The sequence below is a fragment of the Microcebus murinus genome, chromosome X (genome assembly GCF_040939455.1).
Source record: "Microcebus murinus isolate Inina chromosome X, M.murinus_Inina_mat1.0, whole genome shotgun sequence".
In the NCBI taxonomy this organism is placed as follows: Eukaryota; Metazoa; Chordata; class Mammalia; order Primates; family Cheirogaleidae; genus Microcebus; species Microcebus murinus.
In genome coordinates, this window is record NC_134136.1 from 92,517,832 (window position 1) to 92,543,728 (window position 25,897).

The window sequence follows — 25,897 nt, forward strand, 5'->3', positions numbered from 1 at the left end:
CATATATTTGTGCAACTCTTCCCAGGAACAATGACGTTTGAAAAGAGAATTTTTGGAAAAGAGATGCACATATGCAGGTCAGATGCTAGAATTTCTAATGCTGTGGTGGAGCAGACATTTTTCTTCCAGTAGCTTTTTTCTGGACTTTCTCTTAAAAGTGGCTAGAGCGCTAACCAGGGAGGAGCAAGCACATTGGAAAAATATAGTGTGCATGCTTTATTTATTTATTTTATTTTTTTTATTTCGGCATATTATGGGGGTACAGATTTTAAGGTTTCAATAAATGCCCTTTCCCCCCCTCTCCCCCCCCAAGTAAGAGTTTCCAGCATGACCATCCCCTAGATGGTTGTGTGCATGCTTTAGTATAGGGAGGAATGGGGAAAGAGGAGGCACATGGACAGGGGTATAATGATGTGGGTTCTAATGTTGACTTTTGGTGTGAACTTGGACGAATCTTGTAGTTTTTGAAAAGAACATGCCTGTTTTCCTCCTGAAAGAAGTGCTCCTTTTGGAGGGTGAGGATCCTCTCTTACTGAGATCTGTATTTTCAAGCCCTAGCATATATTAATAAATCTGCTACATAGTAGACATTGAACTAGTGTTGGATGAATAAAGGTGAACACAGCACTTTCCTCACTTGTAAAACCAGGGCTTGAAACAAATGATCTGCAAAAAGGGTCTTTTCATGCTCTTATTACTCTAGTATTTAAGAGTAACTGATGTTCTTCCTTATTAAGGCTCAACTCCAGGTTTGGGCCATGCCTGAGAGAGTGGCCTAACCTCATTACCACCCTGAACTCTCTGGGGTCGGTGGGACCCGGTTCGCATGGATATCTCTGTCCTCCAGATTTCGAGGACATAAGCAGCACTGATATGGAAGAAAGGAAACCTAATTTCCCATGCTTTGTCCCTTTTCTGGGAAGGGCACAGCAGGGTGTGGGCACCACACCTGCTCCAGCCTCCTAATGAGAAATTGCCACAGCCTTCCCCGCCTTCTGAAAAGCGCTCTTCTCCAGGTGGGTCTAGATGCCCCCTTCCCCACTAGGGCTGAGAGCCAAAGACTGCGCTCCTGTGCAGGGTGGGCTTGGAAAGGCGCCGGCCCCGCCCTCCCGGACTGCAGAGCAGGTGACCGGCCGCAGGCGGGCGGCGTGCGGGGTTAGTTACCTGGCGCAGGGCGGGGCGGGCGGCGAGGGCGGGGTCGGGGTGGGATCCCGGGCTGCGATTGGGCCGCGCCGCGCCTGTCTCCATGTGCCGCGCAGCCGAGGCACAACATTCAAGCCCGGGGGCGGGGCTGGCGCGCGCCGGGAGGAAGCGCCCGCGCGGCAGCTGCGGGGCGTGGGGGCGGCGGCGGCTGCGGCCGAGGCCGAGGAGGCGGTGGCCTTCGAGGAGCCAGCGGCACCCCAGCCAGGGAGGGTGCACCACCGGGCCCCCTTGCAGGCTTCATGGAGGCGGCCGCGGGCGGGGGCTGCGGCTCTGGGCCGCCGCCGCTGCTGCTGAGCGAGGGCGAGCAGCAGTGCTACTCCGAGCTCTTCGCGCGCTGCGCCGGCGCCACGGGCGGGGGTCCCGGGCCCGTGCCCCCTGACGCCACCAGGGTCGCGCCCGGTACGGCCACCGCGGCCGCCGGCCCGGTGGCCGACCTGTTCCGGGCGTCGCAGCTGCCCGCCGAGACGCTGCACCAGGTAGGTCCTCGCGCCCCCTGTCTCTGCTGGTCTGTGGAGACAGTGTCTGTGGGGACGGAGGTTGTGAATGGGGCGACAGGGCTGCCCCTAGGGACCTAGAGGCCTGGTCCACCTCGCAGAGAGGGGGCTCTGCAGTCGGGGATGGCGGCGACGCCCTTGTCCCCCAGGCACACCAGCCTCCGCAGCTGAGCTCCTTTCCCAGTGCTGGGTGCGCTCCCGGTCTTCCTTCCCTGAGACAATCTGACACTCCTTCTCCTCCCCTGGCCATTTCTGGGGTTCTTTAGCCGCCCAGACCCAAAGTTTGCCCTGTTCTGGAAGTGGTGTTTATTTTGGCTGGTGTCTGGTTTAACCTCTGCTCACCACTCCTGCCCCTCCCTCTCCTGAGTGGGTGCTCATGGTGCCTTGCTGGGATTTGAACTTGAAGGGTGTGGGCCCTATGGCTTGGGGCCCAGAACTGAATGCTGTCCTTTCTATATATTTGTGATATATACGTATGTACTATATATATATTTGCCCAATAATATATTTCTGAATATTAATGTTAAACTGGAAAACCTTAATGACAAGTTGCAGAGCAGGGACACAGGACTGCAAGAGGACATTTTCAAGTCAAAGCTAAGTTTCCATCTGGGGCTGGAGGTGGACCTCAGAAGTCCACCATGGAGGACAGCCATAGTTTCCCATTTTATCAGTACTTGGACTTGAAGTAGAATTGGAAAGTAAGGGGTATCATAGCTGCCTCCTTTGGGCTGCTCTATACCTGGCAAAAGACAAGGAGATGATCCACAGTAGAGGTTTTTGTTTCATGCTTTCCTTGGGGCTTGAAAAAAGACTACTTGTTAAGTCCTTTGTCATTTAATGTCACCAGCACTTAATGGTGATAAAATTGTTAATATAAGGCCCAAAATGTGAAATGAAGCTTTTCTTAAAAAGCAATAGTATGAAAGTTATTAGCACCAATTGAATGTTTAGAGTGGTGAGTGGTATTTTAAAATCTAGTTCCAAAGGAATGAGGGTTTTATGGTTCACTTGCCATGTCATTGTGTTTGTAGGTTTTTTTTTTTTAATCACTTAAGGCTGTGTCTTATACTGCTGGAGCATGCATATGCCTATATCTTTGTGAACAGAACTTTGGCCACTCTGTAATCTTTGAACTTTTCAAATTTAGGATTTCTGAAAATATAACTAGCACTCATAGAACTTAGTATTGCTGTTTGTCCCCAAAGATGTCCTTGATATGTAGGCAGTTCTACCACTGCTGATGAGCATTTGAGCTGGACCAGGTAAAGAGAATGCGTCCTAGAACACAAATCATGACTATTACATGAGGCCCTCAGAATACTCCTGAGCATAATGAATTTATTAAATGCTGTAGCTACTTCCCAGTTGAAAAACAAATAATTAAGTGACTGAGGTGATGCAGCAAGTAAGTGACAGCAGGGTACCTGTTAAGGTTTATTTTGTTGTCAGTAATACGTCGGATGTGATAAGAGGAGGTGGGCATATTATTGATAAATCTGAATATGTTGGTCGATGCCTCCTCAGGAATTGGGAGGGGGCTTTCCTGCTGTTAGAGCCCACACTTTTGTGAGGTACGCATGATTTAAAAAGAACCCAAGGCACAGTGCCTTTGCATAAATGAGATTATATGTTTGAAGTCCAGTTGAAAACTGCTTGCAAAAGACTGCTTCAGATGCTGGCAAAGGGGATGTCCCTAGAAGATTGCTTGGAGTAAATCTCTCAGAGCTTTAAGCTCCCTTATTCAGCTCAGCAGAACAAAAGACATCTTTCCCCTTTAACCTAATAAAATTACAGTAACCCGATATTCTTGGTACAGGTGAAAATGAACATTGAAGGCATCCTGGACAGGGAAACGTAATCCTAAGAGAGTCAAAGTCAGCAACTGGCAGCCATCTAATTTTTACCCACCACTTTGATGGCGTGTGTGTGCTCCATTCACCTCAATTTGCGTCACCCCTTCCATGTATTAGCCATTTTTTAAAACAAATGTAGACGTTTTTACCTTTTCCCTGTTAAACAGGAACCTGTACGTTTAGATTTAAGTGGCCCAACAGGTATAACTGCTCAAATCATGGAGGCACTAACTGACCTTGGTAGTTTCTATGGTAACAGCCTGGTTTTCTTCTTAATAAGCATACAATTAAGATTACCATAATGTTCCAGGAAGGGTGAGACTCTTACCATCTTACCAGGAGTAAATGTTCTATAAAAATATGTAATTCTATCTGCTCCTTGGAGTGAAAATAAACCACTAACCTGTTACTTTGTTATGGAAGTAAGCCTACAGAGTTATCTTGAGAGTTTTTTTCCAGTTGATATATATATATATATATACACACACACATATATGTGAATATATGGTATATATATAAAATCTATACGTATTTTTAATTGACTGTTTTTTCAGAGGAGTTTTAGATTTATAGCAAAATTGAGCAGACAGTACAGAGAACTTCATATACCCTCCCCCACTACATATAGCCTCCTCTACTATCAACATCTTGCATCAGAGTGGTCCAGTTGTTACAATTGATGAACCTACATTGACCATCGTTATTGCTCAAAGTCTATAGTTTGTATTAGGGTTCACTGTTGGTGAACTGTATGTTCTATGGGTTTGGACAAATGTATAATGACATGTACCCACCATTATAGTATCACACAGAATTGTTTCATTGCCCTAAAAATCTGTGCTCCACCAATTCATCCCTCCCTTTCCTAACCCCTGGCAACCACTGATCTTTTTACTGTCTCCATAGTTTTGCCTTTTTCAGAATATCATATTGGTGGAGTCATATGGTATGTAGCCTTTTCAGATTGGCTTCTTTCAGTTAGTAATATGCATTTAAAATTCCTCTGTGCCTTTTTATGGTTTGGTGGCTCATATGTTTTTTAGTGCTGAATAATATTCCATTGTGTGGATGTACCACAATTTATTTATCCATTCACCTACTAAAGGACATCTTGGTTGCTTCCAAGTTTTGGGAATTATGGATAGCACTATTATAAACATCTGTATGCAGGTTTTTGTGTGGACATAAGCTTCTAACTCATTTTGGGTAAATAGCAAGAAGCATGATTGCTAGATTATATGGTAAGAGTATGTCTAGTGTTGAAAGAAACTGCCAAACCATCTTCCAACTGGCTTTACCATTTTGCATTCCTACCAGCAATGAATGAGAGCTCCTGTTCCTCCATCTTTTCACCAGCATTTGTTATTGTCCATGTTTTGGATTTTGATCATTCTAATATGTGTATAGTGATATCTCGTTGTTTTAATTTGCAGTTCCCTGATAACATATGATGTTGAGCATCTCTTCATGTATTTATTTGTCATCTTGAGTTATATTTTAATATATCATAATAGCCTGTTTTGAAAGGTCTTTTGATCTCTTTATAGAGTACTTTCATGTGGTGATTTATTTTAAAAGCAGGATTCTAGTGCTTGGTGGAAAATGGTAGAATGAAACACTTTGAAACTAGGAGAAGAAAATATGAATGTCTAAGAACAGATAAATGTTTTTTGTTTAATATTTCAAGACAAAGGGCTACAAATGTTGGAGTGATTGGTTTTTGGTTTTCCAGGTTGTGAAGTATTTCATCTGTATTTGAAGGCCAGCATTTTGCTAGAAGGCATAGAGTGTGGTGGGAATCAGGTTTGTGTTTGACACATTTTTGAGTTTCTGTTGTGTGTCGGATACTGTCCTGGGTGTTGAAGTTACAGCAGTGAATACAAATCTTTGTCCTCATGGAGCTTATATTCCAATGCAAATGTTTTTACACTTCGGTTTTTATTTGGGTAAGAAAAGATTTGAAATATAACACCTAGGCTGGGCACAGTGGCTCACACCTGTAATCCTAGCACTCTGGGAGGCTGAGGCCGGATGATCGCTTGAGCTCAGGAGTTGCCTATCTTTTAGGATGGTGTCTTAGTCTCTGGGAATGCTGTGCTTATTTCAAGTCATCATTTTAATTGTTTTTCATTTTTATGATAATGTTTGGACATTATGGGGAATAATTATAAAACACTATTGATTTTGTATCAGGGTAAATCATTGAATAAGAAAAAGCCAGTCCAAATCCTATTATGCCAAAAATGAAAAAAAAAAAAGAAAAAAAAGAAAAAGAAAAAGCCAGTAAGTAATGTCTGATTGTTTAAGCAGCTTTGATTGAGGAAAAGAAGTAAAACAAAGCTGTGAGAAGTAGGGAGTATTTTTAAAATCTTTGTGCATGACCTCACCTTTGGGGAGAAGTCATTGCTAAAGGTTTTCTTCTACTTCTTTGTAACTAAGTAACTATTTAATCATTAAGGAAAATTATAGGTAAAAGACAAAATTCTTGTGAACTTTTTTCCATTGCTAGACTATTAGCCAGAACTATTTTAAAAATGTAAATGAAATAATTTTCTACTTTTGCATCTTTAGATCATATCATTTTGTAACATATGCTTTAGGGAGACAGAGGCTAGCATACTAAAACAATAACTAGAATTATATATGTGTTTGAGATAGTGTTCTTTTTTTCTAAAAGGGAATGAATGTCGGCAGATATAGGAAGTACCAGAGCCAAACCATTGCCTGTTTAAAAGAAGGATGTTTGCATAATGATTATTTGTTGACTCTTTTATAATAAAATATTTCAGTCATGTAAAACTAGAGAATTACCCAACAAATAACTGTGTACCTGCTACTCAGTATAAGAAGTAAAAACAGCCCAGCTAGAGTGAAAGCTTCTTACATCCCCTTTTCTGTACTATTACCCTCCCTCCTAACCCTGGAGCTTACTGTCATCCTGAATTTGGTGTGCGTGATTTGAAAATTTCTTTCTATTTTTATTATATATATGTATGTGTGTGTGTGTATAAATCACTGAAACAATATATTGTTTTGTATGTCTTTTAAACTTAAAATGAGGAGTATCGTATTCTGTGTAACCGTCAGCAACTTGCTTTTCCTCTCATTGTTATATTTTTGGAATTCATCCTTGTTGACAAATGTAGCTTTGGTTCATTTATGTTTCCATTAAAAAAACCTTTATTACCTACTCTTACAATGATTCATCATTATGGTGCTGTAGAGACCCTTATGCTGAAGGAAAGTAGGTGGCATTTTTCCTTATTTATATAGAATGTCACATGACTGGGAACTGTCCTAAACATGTATGAACATTAGAAACACCTTCATAGACAGAAGAATGCACACTGATATTTTTTTTTATTTTTGAGACAGAGTCTCACTCTGTTGCCTGGGCTAGAGTGCCGTGGCGTCAGCCTAGCTCACAGCAACCTCAAACTCTTGGAGCAATCCTCCTGCCTCAGCCTCCTGAGTAGCTGGGACTACAGGCATGCACTACCATGCCCGGCTAATTTTTTCTACATATTTTTGGTTGGCCAATTAATATCTTTCTATTTTTAGTAGAGATGGGGTCTTGCTCTTGCTCTTGCTCAGGCTGGTTTCGAACTCCTGACCTTGAGTGATCCGCCTGCCTCGGCCTCCCAGGGTGCTAGGATTACAGGTGTGAACCACTGGGCCCGGCCTCACACTGATATTCTTGAGTTAGAGGACCTTTGAGCTAATTAATTAGACTTTCATGGGCTTTTTTCCCTCATCATTTAAAAATGGAGAACCTCAAACAAACAAGTAGATAGAATAATGCATTAAACCCCACTGTACTTGCCACTCAGGCTCAACAACCTGCAATGCATGGCTAATTCTATTCCATCTACATTCCTACTTTTGTTCCCTTCCCACTCTGTGATCCTGAAGCAAGTCTCAGACACCATATGATTCATACGGCTTATCTAGAAAGGAAGGAGCCGGGGGGTGGTCAGAAGGAGATGGGAATGTGCAGGGGATTAAGATGGGCGGAAAAAGTACCTGTTGCCTATGGTCAAATGGCAAGACTGGCAATGGTTCAACATGATCAAGCCATTGGCAGTTGTTGAGCTGCTTGAGAACTGATTTAGAATAGTTGGAGAAACCAATAGGGAGATTGAGAAAGTAACAAACTGAAGACTAGAAATACAAGATGGATTTGAATATTGTCCTAGATTTACATGCCTAAGTAGGGGCTGCCCTACTGTAAGAGCATAGAAAATTGGTTTTGAGGAAATCTTGCATGATTTTGCTAATTATTTATAATTTTTTAAAGTGGGGTTGGTTCCAGGTTTTTTCAAACTTCCCGTAAGCAAGTCCTTTTTTGTTTAGGGCCTTCTATTCTTCATGCTCATCTATCGGTGGACAACCAGCTGACCTGGCTTGCTCAGGACTGAAGCGTTTCCTAGGGCATGAGACTTTCAGTTTTCAGGCAAACTGGGACAGTTGGTCATCCCTTCTATTAGTTACTGCATTAGTTATCTATTGTTCTATAAAGAATTACCACAAATTTAGCAGCTTAAAACAGCACACATTTATTATCTCTCAGTTTCTGTGAGTTGGGAGTCTAGATATGGCTTAGCTGAGTCCTCAGCTCAGGGTTTCATAAAGCTGCAATCAAGGTGTCAGCTGGGCTGCGGTCCTTTTGGGAGCGTGGGGACCTCTGCCAAGCTCACTGGTTGTTGCTAGAATTCAGTGCCTTGTGATTTTAGGACTGAGGCTCTCAGCTCCTCAAGGCCACCCGCAGACCCCTCCACATGGTCCTCCCCATAGGCAGTTCACAACATGGCTGTTTGCTTCTTTGAGGCCAGAAGGAGAGTGTCTCTCTTCAGTCAGGCTAAGACAAGTGGCATCCCATCACCTTTGCCATATTCTGTTGGTTAGAAGCAAGTAATGGCTTCTGTTTGCACTCAAGGGGAGGGGATTATACAAAAAGCACAGAGACTGGGAAGTGAGAATTGTTGGGGGAACACCTGAGGGTCTTTCTACCACAGTTGCTTTCCAGAACTTGTCTGAAGCAGCAAATTGTTCTGTTTAGCCCTATTCTGGCCTCAAAACATATGTGTGTGTGTGTGTGTGTGTGTGTGTGTGTGTGTATATATATATATATATATATATATATATATATATTTTGCTCAGCCACTAATTTAGATTTTTAAAAATCTTTTAAAGAAACATTTTCATGCATAATTCATTTTCTTATCCCAAGCTGAACTGGCAAATATATAGCTTCTTAAGTTGTTTCAATTTTAGTCTTTAGGCAATTTGTTTTTCCTCTTATCTAGTAGGAGGCAGGAAGGAAAAAAAAAAAAAAAACCCTGGAAAAGCAGATGTGAATGCCTTGCATGGCTTCTCCTGCGCAGGAACACTCTAAAGCAGGCCTTCTTAACCTGGGTCCAGTTCGGGGATGTGTGAATTTAGATACATCTTTATTTTTACTAACCCCCTCAACTGAAATTGAGTGCTTCCTGCTAGTATGCATGCAGGCAACAAACCACAGTAGTATTAGCACTGCCTGTGACTTTATCACCTATAGAAATGGGATCTTTTTTCTTTTTCTTTTTCTATTTTTTTCTGAGACAGAGTCTCATTCGATTGCCCGGGCTAGAGCACCGTGGCGTCAGCCTAGCTCACAGCAACCTCAAACTCCTGGGCTCAAGCGATCCTCCTGCCTCAGCCTCCCGAGTAGCTGGGACTACAGGCATGCGCCACCATGCCTGGCTAATTTTTTCTCTATATTTTTTTAGTTGTTCAGCTAATTTCTTTCTAGTTTTTTTTTTAGTAGAGATGGGGTCTCGCTCTTGCTCAGGCTGGTCTCAAACTCCTGAGCTCAAACGATCTGCCCGCCTTGGCCTCCCAGACTGAGAAATAAGATCTTTTAAAACCATATTACAATTGTCACAGATATTTCAACAATGGCTTATGATAGTTTAGACATTGGCCGATCTTATTCATGTGTTAATAAAGAAACAATGTATTAATACCACAAATTTGTTTTTTGATGTTTTGATAGCTGTATTTCAATATATTTATTTTATAATCTTGTGTATTTTATTCGAAGTGTTTAATTTTATGCTTTAAAAACATTATTCTCAGAAGAGGTCCATATACCAGACTCTCAAAGGGGCTGCAGCACAGAAACCACTAAGAAGCCCTGGTCTAAAGAGTTGCACGGTGTCAGTTCACTGGTGTCAGTTCACTGTTTTCAAAGTCAAAGGGCAGCAGTGATGCTGGCAAGTCCACAGTCAGGAATGAGATTCCCTAAGGCTACTGTGACCCTCCTCCTCCATTCTGTCCTGCAGGAAGCCTGGAAAGAATGGATGCTCAGCTGTTTCCTCTGAAACCTCACTAAGGACAGTCCCTGCAGTTTTGGCTCTGAGCTCTGCTCCTGTCCATTTTATCTGGCCCTCTCAGCTGTGCTTCACTGCGAAGGAGGAAGGACGGCCCCTCTGGAGCAAGTGCCAGCTGCATGTTGGGCCTGTTTTATTTACTGCTACTATCTTTACTTCAGAGGCTTTGGCTATAGCATAGACTTGAAAGAAAAAGTAATTTTAATATACTTGAGAAACTCAGCGATGCTCATAATATTCGGGATCAAGAGAGGCTGTTATTAACATTGGGCTAATAGGAAATGTTTGCTTTGACCTAATTCATTTGTAACACTTTGCCACTGGTTTACAGAAAAATTTTGGTTCAGTCTCCTGGGCGTAGGTAATTAAGTGTTTCACCTGGGTTGATTTTCTGAACAATTGAAGTGAATCCCATAAATTCCAGCAATTAAGAATTATTGTTTTTATAAGGGCAGACTTTCTGAAATGTGTAATGTTTGCCCCTGATGCCTTCAAAAGAACGTGTTTAATACAATAATCTCTTTGTCTCTCCTTTAGTTCAGGGTCAGCCTTGTGAAAAACAGATGATACTACACCAAGAACTTTTTGCCCCTCGAGGTGTTTGATGTGCTCTGCTTTCTGAGTTATTTTTTCCCCTTTAAGGATTTCTTTAAAATTATTTAAAAATGTTTTAACTCCTCTCCTTTGCATATACTCTGGTACCCTTATAGTCCTAATCCTAAGAGATGACAATGGGATTAAAGAATGTAAAATTTAGTCTTGGCACTACTGACACTTTGGGGCTGGATGCCACAGGAAAAGAAAATTACAAGTCAATATTTCTGATGAATATAGATTAAAAAATCCTCAATAAAATACTAGCAAACTGGATTTAACAACACATCAAAAAGATTATCTAGCATGACCAAATGGAGTTTTAATTTAGGGTGCAAGGTTGGTTTAACATACACATAACAATCAGTGTGATACACCACATTAACAGAATGAAAGATAAAAACCCATGATCATCTCAATAGATGTAGAAAAAGTATTTGACAAAGTTCAACATCTTTTCACGATAAAAATTCTTAACAAAATAGGTTTAGAAGGAAATTTACTCAACATAATAAAGGTCATTTATGAAAAGCCCACAGCTAATATCATAATTAATGGGGAAAAACTGAAAGGTTTTCTTCTAAGATCTGGTACAGGGTAAGGTTGCCCACTTGTGCCATTTCTATTCAATACAGTACTTGTAGTGCTATGAAGAGCCATCAGACAAGAAAAAGAAATAAAAGGCATCTAAGTCAGAAAGGAAGAAGTAAAATTATCCCTGTTTGCCAATGACATAATCCTATATGTGAAAAACCCCAAAAAACTCCACAAAAAACCTCTTAGAAGTAGTAAATGAATTCAGTAAAGTTGCAGGATACAAGACCAACCTACAAAAATCAGTTGCTTTTCTTTACATCAATAATGATCTATCTGGAAAAAAAATCAAGAAAACAATCCTATTTATGACAGCATAATAAAAAATAAAATACCTGGGGATAAATTTAACCAAGGAAGTGAAAGATCTGTACACCAAAAACTATAAAACATTAATGAAAGAAATTGAAGACACCAATAAATGGAAAGATACCTTGTGTTCATGGATTGGAAGAATGAATATTGTTAAAATGACCATACAACCCAAAGTGATATACAGATTCAGTGCAATTCTTATCAAAATTCTAATGGCATTTTTCTACAGAAATAGGGAAAACAGTTCTAAAATTTGTATGGAACCACAAAAGACCCAGAATAGCCAAAAAACAATCTTGAGAAAGAAAAAGTTAAAGGCATCACACTTCCTTATTTCAAATTATACTATAGTACAAAGCAATATTAATCAAAATAGTATAATATACTGGCATAAAAACAATGGAATAGACTAGAGAGCCACAAGATAAACCCAAGTGTATACAATCAACTAATTTTTGACAAGGCCACCATTGAGACAAAATAGAGATAGTATTATCAATAAATGGTGTTGGGAAAACTGGATATTCACATGGAAAAGGATGAAACTGGAACCTTATACCATATGAAAAATAAACTGAAAACGTATGTTTATTTTCATATACATAAAAGCTCAATGTGGGTAAAAGACCTAAATGTACTACCTGAAACTGTTAAATTTCTAGAAGAAAACATAGGGTAAAAGTTACTTGAAATTGGCCTTGGCAGTGATTTTTTAGATATCTCACCAAAAGCATAGGCAACAAAAGCAAAAATATGCAAGTGAGACTACATCAAACTAAAGAGTTTCTGTACGGCAAAGAAAACAATTAGCAAAATAAAAAAGGCAGCCTAAGGATTGAGAAAAAATATTTATGAGCCATATATGAATAAGATAAGGGGCTAATATCCAAAATATATTAGAAACTCACACAACTCAATAGTAAGAAAATGATCCGATTGAAAAATAGGCAAAGGACCTGAATATACATTTTTCCAAAGAATACATATAAATAAATGGCATATGAAACAGGTATATGAAAAGGTGCTCAACATCACTAATCATCAGGGAAATGCAAAACAAAACTATGAGATACCATCTCATACCTGTTAGGGTGGCTATTATAGAAAAAAGACAAAAGATATGAAATGTTGGTCAAGATGTGGAGAAAAGTGAACCCTAGTACATGGTTGGTGGGAATGTAGATTGGTACAGTCATTATGGAAAACAGTATAGAAGTTCCTCACAAAACTAAAAATAGAACTACCATATGATCCAGAAATTCCTCTTCTGGGTATGTCCCAAAAGGAAATGAAGTCAGTATGTCGAAGAGATATCTGCATTCCTGCATTCACTGAAGCGTTATTGACAATAGCCAAGGTATGGAAGCAACTTAAGTGTCTGTTTATGGATGAATGAGTAAGAAATTGTGGTATATAGATATGATAGAATATTATTTTGCCTTAAAAAAGGAGATACTGCCATTTGTGACAACATTGATGAACCTGGGGGATATTATGCTAAGTGAAATGAGCCAGACACAGAAAGGAAACAATTGCATGATCTCACTTATGTGAAATCTGAAAAAAAATGTCGAATACATAGAAACAGAATAGAACCATGGTTATCAGGGGTGTGGAAGGGAAGGAAATGGGAAGATGTAGGTCAGAGGGTACAATTTGGAATTATATTGGATAAATAAGTCTAGAGATCTAATGTACAGTAGAGGACTATTGTTAATAATATTGTATATTGAAAATTTTCTAAGGGTAAATTTTAGGTGCTCTTACATACACATACACACAAAGCTAACTATGGAAGGTGATGGATATGGTAAATTACTTACCTGTAGTAATCATTTCACTGTGGATATGTCTATCAAAATATCACATTGTACACCTTAAATTTGTGCAATAAAAATAGCTATATATTTATATGTTTACACTCAGGATTTCTTTATATATTGTTCAAACCCACTAAAGCCCTATTAAGCAAATTGAAGCCTTAAAGAAATTAGAATCCTTCTCATGTATTTCAAAGGCAAATGCAAAGAAATTGCTTTGTTCTCTTTTGCATTCTTCATGGGTTAACATATCTTTTGGAAAACTTGTTGCTATGGCAATGGGATAGTATCTATCTCTGTAGCGTACTGCATAAAAATAGCCCTTTGTGTTCGAGAATGATGTTAGTGACAGGTGGTTGGGGAATGTATAGCAGGCTGCTTTGTCAGGAGCACTTGCCCAACATTCCATTGTTTAAAGTTGTGAAATCAAAATGAGCATTGATTTTTTTCCCCTCCAAATGTAATTTTATCTGGAAAAGGCAGGTGGTGCTCTGTTTAATTATGAATTACGTCTTCCTTTGCAGATCAGGTCAATATGATGATAGAAGCCATCTCTCATGGTAATAAGCAAATGGCTTCTCTGCTCTTTCTGTGCAGGGTGTGCAGCACGAGGTTGTGGTGGGGGGCAGGAGGGATAATTTTCCCACTCTTTAACACATGCTTCTGCCTAAGTGCCTTGTACTTATAAACCAAGAGGTAGAAAGTGGTTAAGTGGAATAGATGAGCTTTGAGCTGTTAATCAAATAATAACTTTGTGTAGGTTCTTAGGCAGAACAATTCCTTGGTAAGGGTCAGGTCTCCCTACTGGTTTTAGTATTGGCCTTACACATGTAGCCAAGGATGAGATCTGACCCTAATCTTAATTTTTCCTTGAAAAATCCTTTGGGCAATGTTTTTTGTTTATTTTGTTTTGTTTTGTTTTGTTTTTTTTTGAGACAGAGTCTCGCTTTGTTGCCCAGGCTAGAGTGAGTGCCGTGGCGTCAGCCTAGCTCACAGCAACCTCAAACACCTGGGCTCAGGCAATCCTGCTGCCTCAGCCTCCCAAGTAGCTGGGACTACAGGCATGTGCCACCATGCCCGGCTAATTTTTTCAATATATATTAGTCGGCCATTTAGTTTCTTTCTATTTATAGTAGAGACGGGGTCTCGCTCTTGCTCAGGCTGGTTTCGAACTCCTGACCTCAAGCAATCCGCCTGCCTCGGCCTCCCAGAGAGCTAGGATTACAGGCGTGAGCCACCGCGCCCGGCCATGGGCAATGTTTTTAGAGTAGTGACACAATTTGTCATCCTCTTGCCTTTATTCTAGAAATTAGTTTTATATGTAAATAACAGCTTCTTGTTGCTGAAATAAAATTTACTCCAGTTTTATGAATTTTAGAGACTTACTTGAGAAAATATCATGGTTGGGAATTTTAGACCTAAAAGTAATACAGGTTGAGTATCCCGTATCCGAGATGCTTGGGACCAGAAGTGTTTCCGATTTTGGATTGGAATATTTGCATATATGTAATGGAATATCTTGGGGATGAGACTCAAGTCTAAACACAAAATTCATTTATGTTTCATGTACACATTATATACATTACCTCAAGGTAATTTTATATAATATATATTTTTTTAATTTATTTTTTTCAGCATATTATGAGAGTACAAATGTTAAGGTTACGTATATTGCCCTTGCCCCCCACCCCCCTCGAGTCAGAGCTTCGAGCGTGTCCATCCCCCAGTTAGTGTGGATCGCACTCATTTTGTGCATGAAACAAAGTTTTGACTGCAACCCGTCACATGAGATCAGGTGTGGAATTTTCCACTTGTGATGTCATATCAGTACTCAGAAAGTTTCAGATTTTGGACCATCTTGAATTTCAGATTTTGGGATTAGGTATGTTCAACCTGTACTTTTAATTCTGATATACACTGTATTACTGCAGAAACGGAATCATTGCCTTTATCTTTTCTGTTGGAGTCAGTATGAATATCTTGTTGCTAATAATATCAGAAAAAGTGGTAGAGTATCCAATGGTAGAATATCCAGTGGTTGAGTATCCAATACTACTTTTAGAACTTTTTGTGTATTACCTCATTTAATTCCTATAAACATTCTATCGTGATAGTTTTTTTTTTTTGTCACTTATTAGTATGCCTTTCTGTTTCTGGTGAGTGAGTATTTTTGTGCAGTGTAAGACTTGGTTGCTCCTTCTTTCGTACTAGTGTGTTGTATTTTTTTTTTTCTTTAATACTGAAAGCATTCTTCTATGAGGGGTTGGCAAAATACAGCTTGTGGGTCAAATCCATCCTGCCATCTATCTTTTTGTATAGTTTATGAGCTAAGAATAGTTTTTACATTTTTAAATGGTTGGGAAAAAATAAAAAGAATAATTTGTGACATGTGAAAATTACACGAAATTCACATTTGAATTTCAATAAAAAAAGTTTTATTGGAACATGGCCTCACTCATTTGTTTGCATATTGTTTGTGGCTGTTTTCATACTTACAGTGGCAGAGTTAAGTAGTTGTAACAGAGATCATACTGTCCTTAGAGCCTAAAGTATTTACAGAAAAAGTTTGCCATCCCCTACTCTATATTCTTATACATCTAGAATGGGAGATTGTACTGAATAATAGAAGCAGATTGGATTTATATATAGGTTCATAGATAAATAGTGTATATGAATTCTCTTTTGTATGCATTATATTTTCCTTTCTCTTCTGTTATCACAAGCTTAGTTTAATATACTATGACATGTCACAGATATGCTTGATTTTAGCTCTCTTTCTATACCCATATTGATTTTCATAACAAATAGTCATAACCCTTTCCAACTAGGGAGAGTAATGAATTTTATCATTTTACTAGTTAATGTGTTTTCTTTGCTAGGTCAGTAAGTATAATCCCTAGTAACTATAATGCCCTATTTATTTATAACTATATTGCTTTCTATTTTTAGGCTTTCAACCAACATACAAACATTGACAGTTTAATAATCTGAACTAAAGCACCTGGACTGATTGTGCTATTTTAATTTAGTAGATCCAGTGTATGATTAAGATTACATCTTCTACATTCATCAGGTTGGATTTGATACACTCAACCTAATCAACTTTGGAACATTCATGCAATTATTTTTTAAAAACGTTTTCTCCTTTGTTTTTTTTTCTTACTTTTAAAATTATATGAATATATAATTCATATACCATACAACTCACCCATTTAAAGTGTACAATTTAATGGTTTTATGTATTCACAGAGTTGTGCAACTGTCACCACTAATTCCAGAATATTTTTATCACCCCAAAAAGAAACCCCATGCTCGCTAGCAGTCACCCCCAATGTCAACATCCCTAGGCAACCGTGAATCTACTTTCCATCTCTATGGATTTGTCTATTCTGGACATTTCATAGAAATGAAATCACATAGTATGTGGTCATTTGTGACTGACTTCTTTCACTTAGCATAATGTTTTCAAGGTTCGTCTGTGTCGTAACATGTATCAGTACTTCTTCAGGTGGCCCAGTAATATTCCATTATATGGCTATACCACATTTTATTTATCCATTCATCAGTTAATGGACGTTTGGGTTGTTTCCACTTTTTGGCTATTTTGAATAATGCTGCTATGAACATTGTGTACAAGTTTTTGTGTGGACATATGTTTTTATTTCTTTTGGGTATATACCTAGGAGTAGAATTGTTGTGTCATATAATAACTCTGTGTTTAACCTTTTGAGGAACTGCCAGACTCTTTTGCAAAGCTGCTGTACCATTTGATATTCTCACCAGCAATATGTGAGGGTTCCAATTTCTCCATGTCCTCACCAACATTTATTATTGTCTGTCTTTTCGATTATAGCTATCCTAGTAAGTGTGTAATTGTATCTCATTGTGGTTTTAATTGGTATTTCCATGATGACTAATGATGTCAAACATCTTTTCATGTGCTTATTGGCCACTTGTATATCTGGTTTAGAGAAATGTCTATTCAGATATTTTGCCCATTTTTAATCAGGCTATTTGTCTTTATAAAATATTGAATTATTAAGTTCTTCACATATTCTGGATAAAAGCCATCTATCAGATAAATGATTTGCACATGTTTTCTCCTATTCTGTGGGTTGTCTTTTTGCTTTCTTAATTGTGTCCTTTGAAGCATCAAAGTTTTAAATTTTGAATGAGGTTCAGTTTATTTTTTTCTATTGTCACTTGTGTTTTTGGTGTCATATTTAAGAAACCATTGCCTAATCCAAAATCAAAAAGATTTACACCTGTGTTTTCTTCTAAGAGTTTTATAGCTTCAGCTTTTATCCTTAGGTCTTTGATCCAGTTTGGTGTCATCAAACTCATAAGTTTAAGCAATCCTCCTGCCTCTCTTGCCTCTGCCTCTGAGAGTGCTGGGATTATAGGCATGAGCCACCACGCCCAGCCAGGTGATCCATTTTGAATTAATTTTTGTATATGGTGTGAGGTAAGGGTTCAACTTCATAGTTTTGTGTATGGATATCCAGTTGTCCTACCATCATTTGTTGAAAAGAATATTCTTTTCCCATTGAATTATTTTGGAACCCTTGTCCGAAATCAGTTGACCATAAATGTAAGGGTTTATGTCTAGACTGCCAGTTCTATTCCATTGATCTACATCTGTATCATTATTCCAGTACCACACCGTTTTGATCTGTTTCATCTGTTTTTGAGGCAGACTTCCCTTCCCCCCACTTAAAATTAGGATGTTTCACAATTGATGGTATATCACATGCATCAAAGCTTGAAGACTGGGTGTTAGTGGCTTGAGAAAAGATATTGGAGACTAGAGTGTAGCATTGTTGTTTAGTAGTTTACTTAATAGTTTAAACTTAATATATTTGTTTAATTCTAGTATACACATAAAGTAGTTTCAGAATTGCTAACTCATACCTGTGTGAGAAACACCTTCACTAACTAAATTGCAACATTTATGTACAGTTCTTTTCTTCTTTAGTTTTATAATATCTAGTCAAGGTACAATTTTTGACCATTTTCCACTGAAGTATTAAGTCTGAAAAGGTACATAAGCACATACTGTTATTCAAATTTAGGAAATTTAATATCAATATAATATTTTAGTCTGCAGTCTATATTCCATTTCATTAATTATCCCCAAAATGTTCTTCATTGGAATATTTTTTCTCCTGACACAGGATCTAGCCTGGGATCACATATTGAATTTATTTGTCATGGCTTTTTACCCTCCTTTGATCTGGAACAGTTCCTGAAAGCTTTTCATTGTCTTTCATTGACATTGACATTTTGAACAATGACATTTCATGCCACTGTTTTGTAGAATATACGAAATTTGAGTTTGGCTGATGTCTCCTTTTGTTCAGATTGAGATTATGCATTTTTGTTTGGAATACTACATAAGTGACGTGTGTTTCTCAGGTCATGCATCAGGAGGCACATGATGTCTCAGTCCCCCCATTGGTGATTATAATTTTGATCATTTGGTTAAAGTATTGTTTAAGTCTGAAGTATTTTTAGATGCGACACATCAGAGTGATCAAGACTATGAAGCATCTTACAGTAGTGCTTAGATTGAAAAATCATGATTGAAAAGGCTTTTACAACCATTCAGATTGAATATACTTAACATGAAATCCAAACTGTTTTAACTTTTTTCAAGTTGTTTTCCACCATTGAAATATTAATGCATGACTTAGCCATTTATGACTTTTATTTCCTCATGCATATACTTAGTTCCTTAAAAAGCTTTTATTGTAGTAAAATATACTCAAAACTTGCTACTTAACCATTTTTAAGTGTACAATTCCATGGTATTAAGTACATTCACAGTGTTGTGCAACCATCACCACCATCCATCTCCAGCACTTTTCATCATCCCAAATAGAAACTATACCCACTAAAAAATAACTCCCCAATTCCCCCCTCCCAGTCCCTGGTAATCTCATTTTATATGCCATCACAATATTTAGAAAAAATACCAGCTTCCTGTATTATCTGGGATAAGATGACTTGACTTTTGCTCCCTTATTAGGACTATGATAAAAATATTATATGCCTTATAATATCAGGGCAATTTCTGGATTTTGGCATGAGCTACTTTATAGTAACTTCAAATTCTGGTAAATAAAGCAGTTATATTCTGAAAGTTAACAGAAATAATCCATTAGTTTTGTAATCTTTAACTCTGGGGGTGGGGTGTTTTGGAGAGGGGATAAGTACACAGAGAGGTGGCATTACTCCTTTAGGGTAGCCAACCAGAGTTTACTTGTTTCTTACGTTTTTCACCTTGGCTGTCTAGCAACTGGATATAGTCACTCACTCAGATCATCTATGTTTTTGTGCATGTCTCAGTAGGTATAAATTGGTATAAATTTTAGCAGTATTAGAGGTCCATGGTTCATAAAATCACTTTCCCACTGCAGTCTATATGTGTCCCTATTTCCTGGTCTGTAAAGAGAACATAACAAAACTAACTACTTTCCAAAGGATGCTTTGGGACAAAACTGTAAAATACTTTGCACAGTAGAAAGAGTCTCTTATTTTTAGTAACATTCTTCAGTGTTCTTCAAGGACTCACTACTTCTAGTCATTCTGCTAATTATGTTTGGAATATTTATCAGAACTAATTTTAATAGCACCATAGGCCGGGCGCAGTGGCTCACGCCTGTAATCCTAGCTCTCTGGGAGGCCAAGGTGGGCGGATCGTTTGAGTTCAGGAGTTTGAAACCAACCTGAGCAAGAGCGAGACCCCCGTCTCTACTATAAATAGAAAGAAAGTAATTGGCCAACTAATATATATAGAAAAAATTAGCCAGGCATGGTGGCGCATGCCTGTAGTCCCAGCTACTCTGATTTTCCTTGGGTTCAGGTGGGCTGTAAATAAGAGACACCAGGACTACTAGCCTACAAGTCTTTTGTTCTTGAAAGATTAGCATATTGATAGATTACATACCTATTATCAGTTAGATATCTGCCAGACAATTTATAGGGTTCCTCTGGAGTTTACACAGTTGGGGAGGATTTCTAGAGGCAAGAGGTCTTTTACCTGAAGATTTAGCAGTTACTTTAGGGTCCTTCTCTAGGCTTCCTGCTCTTGGGAGACCTTAACTCGAATGAGGTAGATGCTTGCCATTGGTGCTTGTGGGGCCTTAATGAATTCCTTATTGGGATGAGTTGGCCAGAAGTCAGGCTTTCTACTTCTTGCTGAAACTAACTTCTGCCTCAGGATTAAGGATGGGTGACGCTCAGGTCCTGAAGCAGATGGAAGAATCCTTATTCTCTTTCTGTTCTTGTCTAAGGAATGCTCAGGCTACCTCACTGTTACTTCTCTGGTAGTACCAAAGGGCATGGAAAATGTGATGACTGCCTATTTGGGTTATATATTGCTCCTTAAGAGCCCATCCCTGAACTTAGTGGCTTACCATAACCATTCTCACAGTTTCATTGGTCATGGATTAGGGGAAGTGTCAGCTGGGCTTTATTTTTTTTTTTTTTTTTTTTTTTTTTTTTTAATTTCAAATGTGGATCATAACAGCTGGGCTTTAGATGGTATTGCTTGGGCATTGGGACTGGAGGTTCTACTTCCAAGATGGCTTCTTCAGTCTTATGAATGGCTCACCAGTGTCTGTGGTTAATCTTTCTCCAGGGGGTGTCTCATCCTCCAGGGCCTTTCCACATGGCTTAGGCTTTCCACATCATGGTGGTCCCTGGGTAGTTGCACTTCTTACCGGGTGGAGGTGATGAAGTGAAAGCCTTTATTTTAAATCCAATTAAATACTGGTAAAAATATTTAGTATTAGGATTGTGATATTTATCATTTTCTCTTGTCATAATTATAACTCAATCAGGGTAGAAACCTGAAGGAAAGAAGGAACACTTCCTTTCTTTGCTTTTGTGTGGATGATGGGTTGTCCAAATAGCAGGAGGTTCAGCTTTTGGCTTGTTTTGGATTACTGAGCACCATCCTTCAGAAATGATTTCCTAATGCTTTCCCGGCCATCTGGCGTGAGCACAGAAGACCTTTTACTCTGTAAAAGTAAGCTAATAATAATAACAAGTTGAAACATCTTGATAATAAATATATTTGTACAGCTTTTCAAATCCCAGGTTATTGAAATTCTGTCAGCCTTGGCTGCTTTCCACGCTCCTTCTGTGCCCGTGTGTTTTCTCTTTTTCTTGAGCCGCTCCTGCTGACTTCAAAGGGATGCTGTGAGCACGAAAAAGAGGAGCAGTTTTGCTGGGATGCAGAAGTGGTGAGAGTAAGCTTTGGATTCAGTTACAGGGATCCTCCTAAGATTCTGGCAGAAGAGGGGCACAGCGTCCTAACCTCCATTTTATAGGTAAGGAAGAAGAGGCATAAAAAGATCAGATGGCTTTTCTTAACGTCAGCATCTGATTGTCTACCCTCTTTCACCCTAGTAACAATTGATAACACAAAACAGATGTTCCTTGGACAAGAGAAAAATAGTAGAGCTGGATCTTTTCATGATCCTGTATTTATTATTTGTAGTACAGGATCTTTAAAGTAGGAGAAACGATGTTGATTCTAACTAGAACTTGTGGGGCATTTAATAACACGTGAGGCAAAATTATGAGGAAAGAAGAGAAACCAAGTGGCTCCTAGCTTCTAACACCTTTTGTTCTGTGGTGTAAGTTAATAAATAATCTGTTTTTAATGCAGTAAAAAGAGAAATTTCTGATAGGTTTTGCCTAACTGCAGATTGCTATTTATATGACAATTAGCTAAATGTGCCAAGTGTGGTAAATACATCCTAGGTCAGGGTTTTGAGTGCCCATTAGCAATTCCCTGGAATTATTTTGAATGCTGAGATTACAGGTTTTTCCCCATACCATATTCTGTATTACCTAGCACCTTAAGATTCTTTATAGGGTGTCAAATATGTGGGAGGATTTAAACGAATTCTCTTATATGCTTCATGGAATAAGATGATCCAATGAGAGCTGAATGTTTTCAATTAGGACGTTTCCATGGATACCATTAAGAGTGCCAAAATTCATAGCCACAGGAGATTTTTACTTCAATATTGATTGAGAAATCTGAGAACAGTCTCAATAAGTGTAGGATGGAGGCAGTGGATAAATTCTGGGGATAGTATAAAATTTGCTTTCTCTTCCATGGTTAAGGGCTAGTCCAGAGAAATTCTAGGCAGTCAGCCAAATCTAACAGCAGGATTTGTGTTAAGAATGTCCAGAATAAAAGTGAACATAGATTATTTCTTTTATCCCAAGTATATTTATTAACAGTTATTTAATGTTATTTATTACTTACATTATGTTATTTATTAACATTAGCTTTCTTATTGGCCGAGTACAAGGCATTGGCAGCATAAAGATAGAATTACAGCCTTTTGTATCTTTGTTATTTATGCAGAGAACATCCTAAATAGGGTCTGCGGACATCTTAAAATTCACATTACTCTGGGAAAGATTTACCTCTTAGGTTATCATTCATTTTTTAGCAGACAAGTTTTTTTAACCTGGGTTCTTAGGTCTCTAAGGAATCTGTGGATAGAATTCAAGGGGACCTTGACCTTGGATGGAGAAAAAGTACATCTTTATTTTGACCATGGATATTTAGCATTTTCATCAATTAATGAATGCAGGCAACAGATCACAATACTATGAGCCCCACCTGTGACTTTGTTGTTCAGTAAATCACAGATGTGTTCATATTGCATCACAGCTGTTACAGATATCTTGAAATATTTATGCTAATCACTACTTCAAAATTTTGGTGATTATTAGAATTACCACTAGTTGTTGATACTTACTGTCATAGTAAAAAAGCATATATATCATTACATCACAAATTAGTGTTTTATATTTTAATAACTATTTCAATATAATTGGCTTCCCTTGTAATCCTGTGTTTTATTTTTGCATTGAAAAATCATCATTCCTGAAAGACATCCGTAAAGCTTCATCAGCCTGCCGAAGCATCCATGGCACGAAAAATTAAGAACCCTGTTCCTAATGGAGTGTGGATTATTAGAGCTATCATATCTTAATTTTCTGACCATAGTTTAAGAAAGCAGTTTCCTACTTAAGGGCTTTTCACAGAAAATCTAACCCTGAAGGCTAAAAGGGAATTCTTTTGTGCTGGCTCACGTGTGGACCCTACAAAGTACTTTGCAGTCATCTCTGACTTTCATTTGAGTGTTTGTCTTCAGGTGAATAAGTTGTTATAGTGGGCAGAAATTTAAGAAGAAAAGGGTCTTTGATGGGCTACATTTAGTGGAGTGCTAAATCTATGGGAGAGGAGAAAAGTTCTATGCAGTGTATTGTGGTAGGGATCTGTCATATTCTCGCAGGAGTTTCCCCAGACAGTGTCGTTTGCCTCCTTCTTCCCTGTCCCACAATACTCTGGAGCATATGTGGGAATTTGGATGCTCTATGGGAACTGGAAGCCTGACTCTTTCTGGTGGAGCTATTTTTTGGCTTATCCTAGTGGGGACTGATGTGAGGTTTAGCCATAAAACTGTCAGTTCATGGCTGGGACTAGGAATGCAGAAAACACAGGGAAAATAAATGACTGTAGGAAGGTTTAAATAAATTGTCATACCTGGCTTAAAGGTGGTAGAGTGAATTTGCTGTGCTGTGAGAGCATCATTCTGGTCTGTTACTTGATTATGGGCAGTCATTTTATTTTTATTTTTTATTTATTTATTTATTTTTTTTTGAGACAGAGTCTCGCTTTGTTGCCCAGGCTAGAGTGAGTGCCGTGGCGTCAGCCTAGCTCACAGCAACCTCAAACTCCTGGGCTCGAGCGATCCTTCTGCCTCAGCCTCCCTGGTAGCTGGGACTACAGGCATGTGCCACCATGCCCGGCTAATTTTTTTTTTTTTTTATATATATATCAGTTGGCCAATTGATTTCTTTCTATTTATAGTAGAGACGGGGTCTCGCTCTTGCTCAGGCTGGTTTTGAACTCCTGACCTTGAGCAATCCGCCCGCCTCGGCCTCCCAAGAGCTAGGATTACAGGCGTGAGCCACAGCGCCCGGCCTAGTCATTTTATTTTTAAAAGCAGTTTTAGTAGCTTTTTAATATTCTCTAGCAGAAAGCTGAAGGAGCTCACATAAGGAGTAGGGAGTTGGTATTTGGTTCTGTGACAGGTGCTGTCTTGTAAAAAAAAAACCATATTTTTGTGAAACTTCAAATTCACTTTTATTCTCCATCAAGTTTGTGAATGTGGGTCCTCCATCTTCTTTTGCTTCCAATTATATTTTCTTCTACACTGTGTGGGAAAGCAGTCCTTCAAAGTGTGATCAAACACTGTGCCGGAGAGCATCGGTTATCCTCACCTGTAGTTAAATATTGCCTCACATTTATTTTACAGTGATCTAGGGGGGGAAAAAGGGGGATAACAGCAGAAAAACCCTTATTTTATTTCTATTCTGGAAACATTTTTTTTGGTAATAACTTATTACCATACAGATCATATACCATATAAGTCACCCATTTAAAGTGTAAAATTCAGTAGTTTTTTGTATATTCATTCATAGGATTGTGCTGCCATTACCAGAATCCAATTTAGGACATGTCATTATCCTCAACAAGAAACCTCATAACCTTAAGCAGTTCCCCCCACGAATTGCCCCCCAGTTCCCTAACCCCAGGCCCTGGCAACCATTAATCTACTTTCTATCTCTATCAATTTGCCTATTCTGGCTGTTTCATAGAAGTGGAATCATACAATATGTGGTCTTTTGTGACTGGTTTTTTTCACTTAGCATGTTTTAAATGACCATTCAAATTATAGCATGTATCAGTTCTTCACTCCTTTTTATGGGCAAATATTAATAATATTCTACTTTATGGATATACCACATTTTGTTTATCCATTCATCCATTGATGGACATTTGGGTTGTTTCCACTTTGGGCTATTATTATGAATAATGCTGCTATGAACATTATACATTTTTATGTAGACATATGTTTTCAGTTCTCTTGGGTATATAACTAGGAGTGGAATCAAATATGTTTTTAAAAACTGAAATTTTAATTAAATCTTGCAGAATCCCTGAAGTATTTTTAGAAACTGTTTGTTTCCATAGGACAGTTTGCAAACCAGTGTTAATGTAGCGAGAGTATTGATTTTTCGTGCATGTTGGGTCAACGTGGTGTGAATCTTGCTTTTATAGGCTGTAGTGTGAGCTTTGTCAAGTTATCTGTGAATGTCTTTCTTTGTGTATAAAATGTTAGTACCTGGATGTTTTAGGGGTTGATATACTGCATTATTACCCCCCAAATTCACTGTCCCTTCTTGCTATCAACTTTGGCCATGGATTAGCTTTGGTCAGTGGCCTGTGAGGGAAAGTGATGTGAACTTTCTTCCAGGCAGAAGCTTTAAGAGCTAGCATGTGGTTTGCCTCATCTCTTTTCTTTTCTGCCATGATGACCAGTGATGTTCCAGATAGACATACATCCATGAGCTTGGGTACCAGAATAAAAATGATATTGGGCAGAGCCCTAACAGATTTTGTTACATGAGCATAGAAAAAATATTATTATTTTTTGAGACAGAGTCTTGCTTTGTTGCCCAGGCTAGAGTGAGTGCCGTGGCATCAGCCTAGCTCACAGCAACCTTAAACTCCTGGGCTCAAGCAATCCTGCTGCCTCAGCCTCCCGAGT

The 25,897-nt window shown here is 38.7% G+C and overlaps 1 protein-coding gene across 4 annotated transcripts in view; it reads left to right on the top strand.

Moving 5' to 3' along the window:
- The first annotated feature begins 1,356 nt into the window (after positions 1 to 1,356).
- Positions 1,357 to 25,897, top strand: part of REPS2 (RALBP1 associated Eps domain containing 2) — a 199,946-nt gene continuing 175,405 nt past the window's right edge. For 2 of the 4 annotated variants that reach the window (XM_012784718.2, XM_012784719.2), the window contains exon 1: positions 1,357 to 1,679. In XM_012784718.2, the coding sequence (XP_012640172.2) occupies positions 1,443 to 1,679 (237 nt within the window). In that variant the 5' untranslated portion in view covers positions 1,357 to 1,442. The remainder of the gene's footprint in view (positions 1,680 to 25,897) is intronic. The other 2 variants (XM_012784716.2, XM_012784717.2) reach the window with 1 other exon arrangement.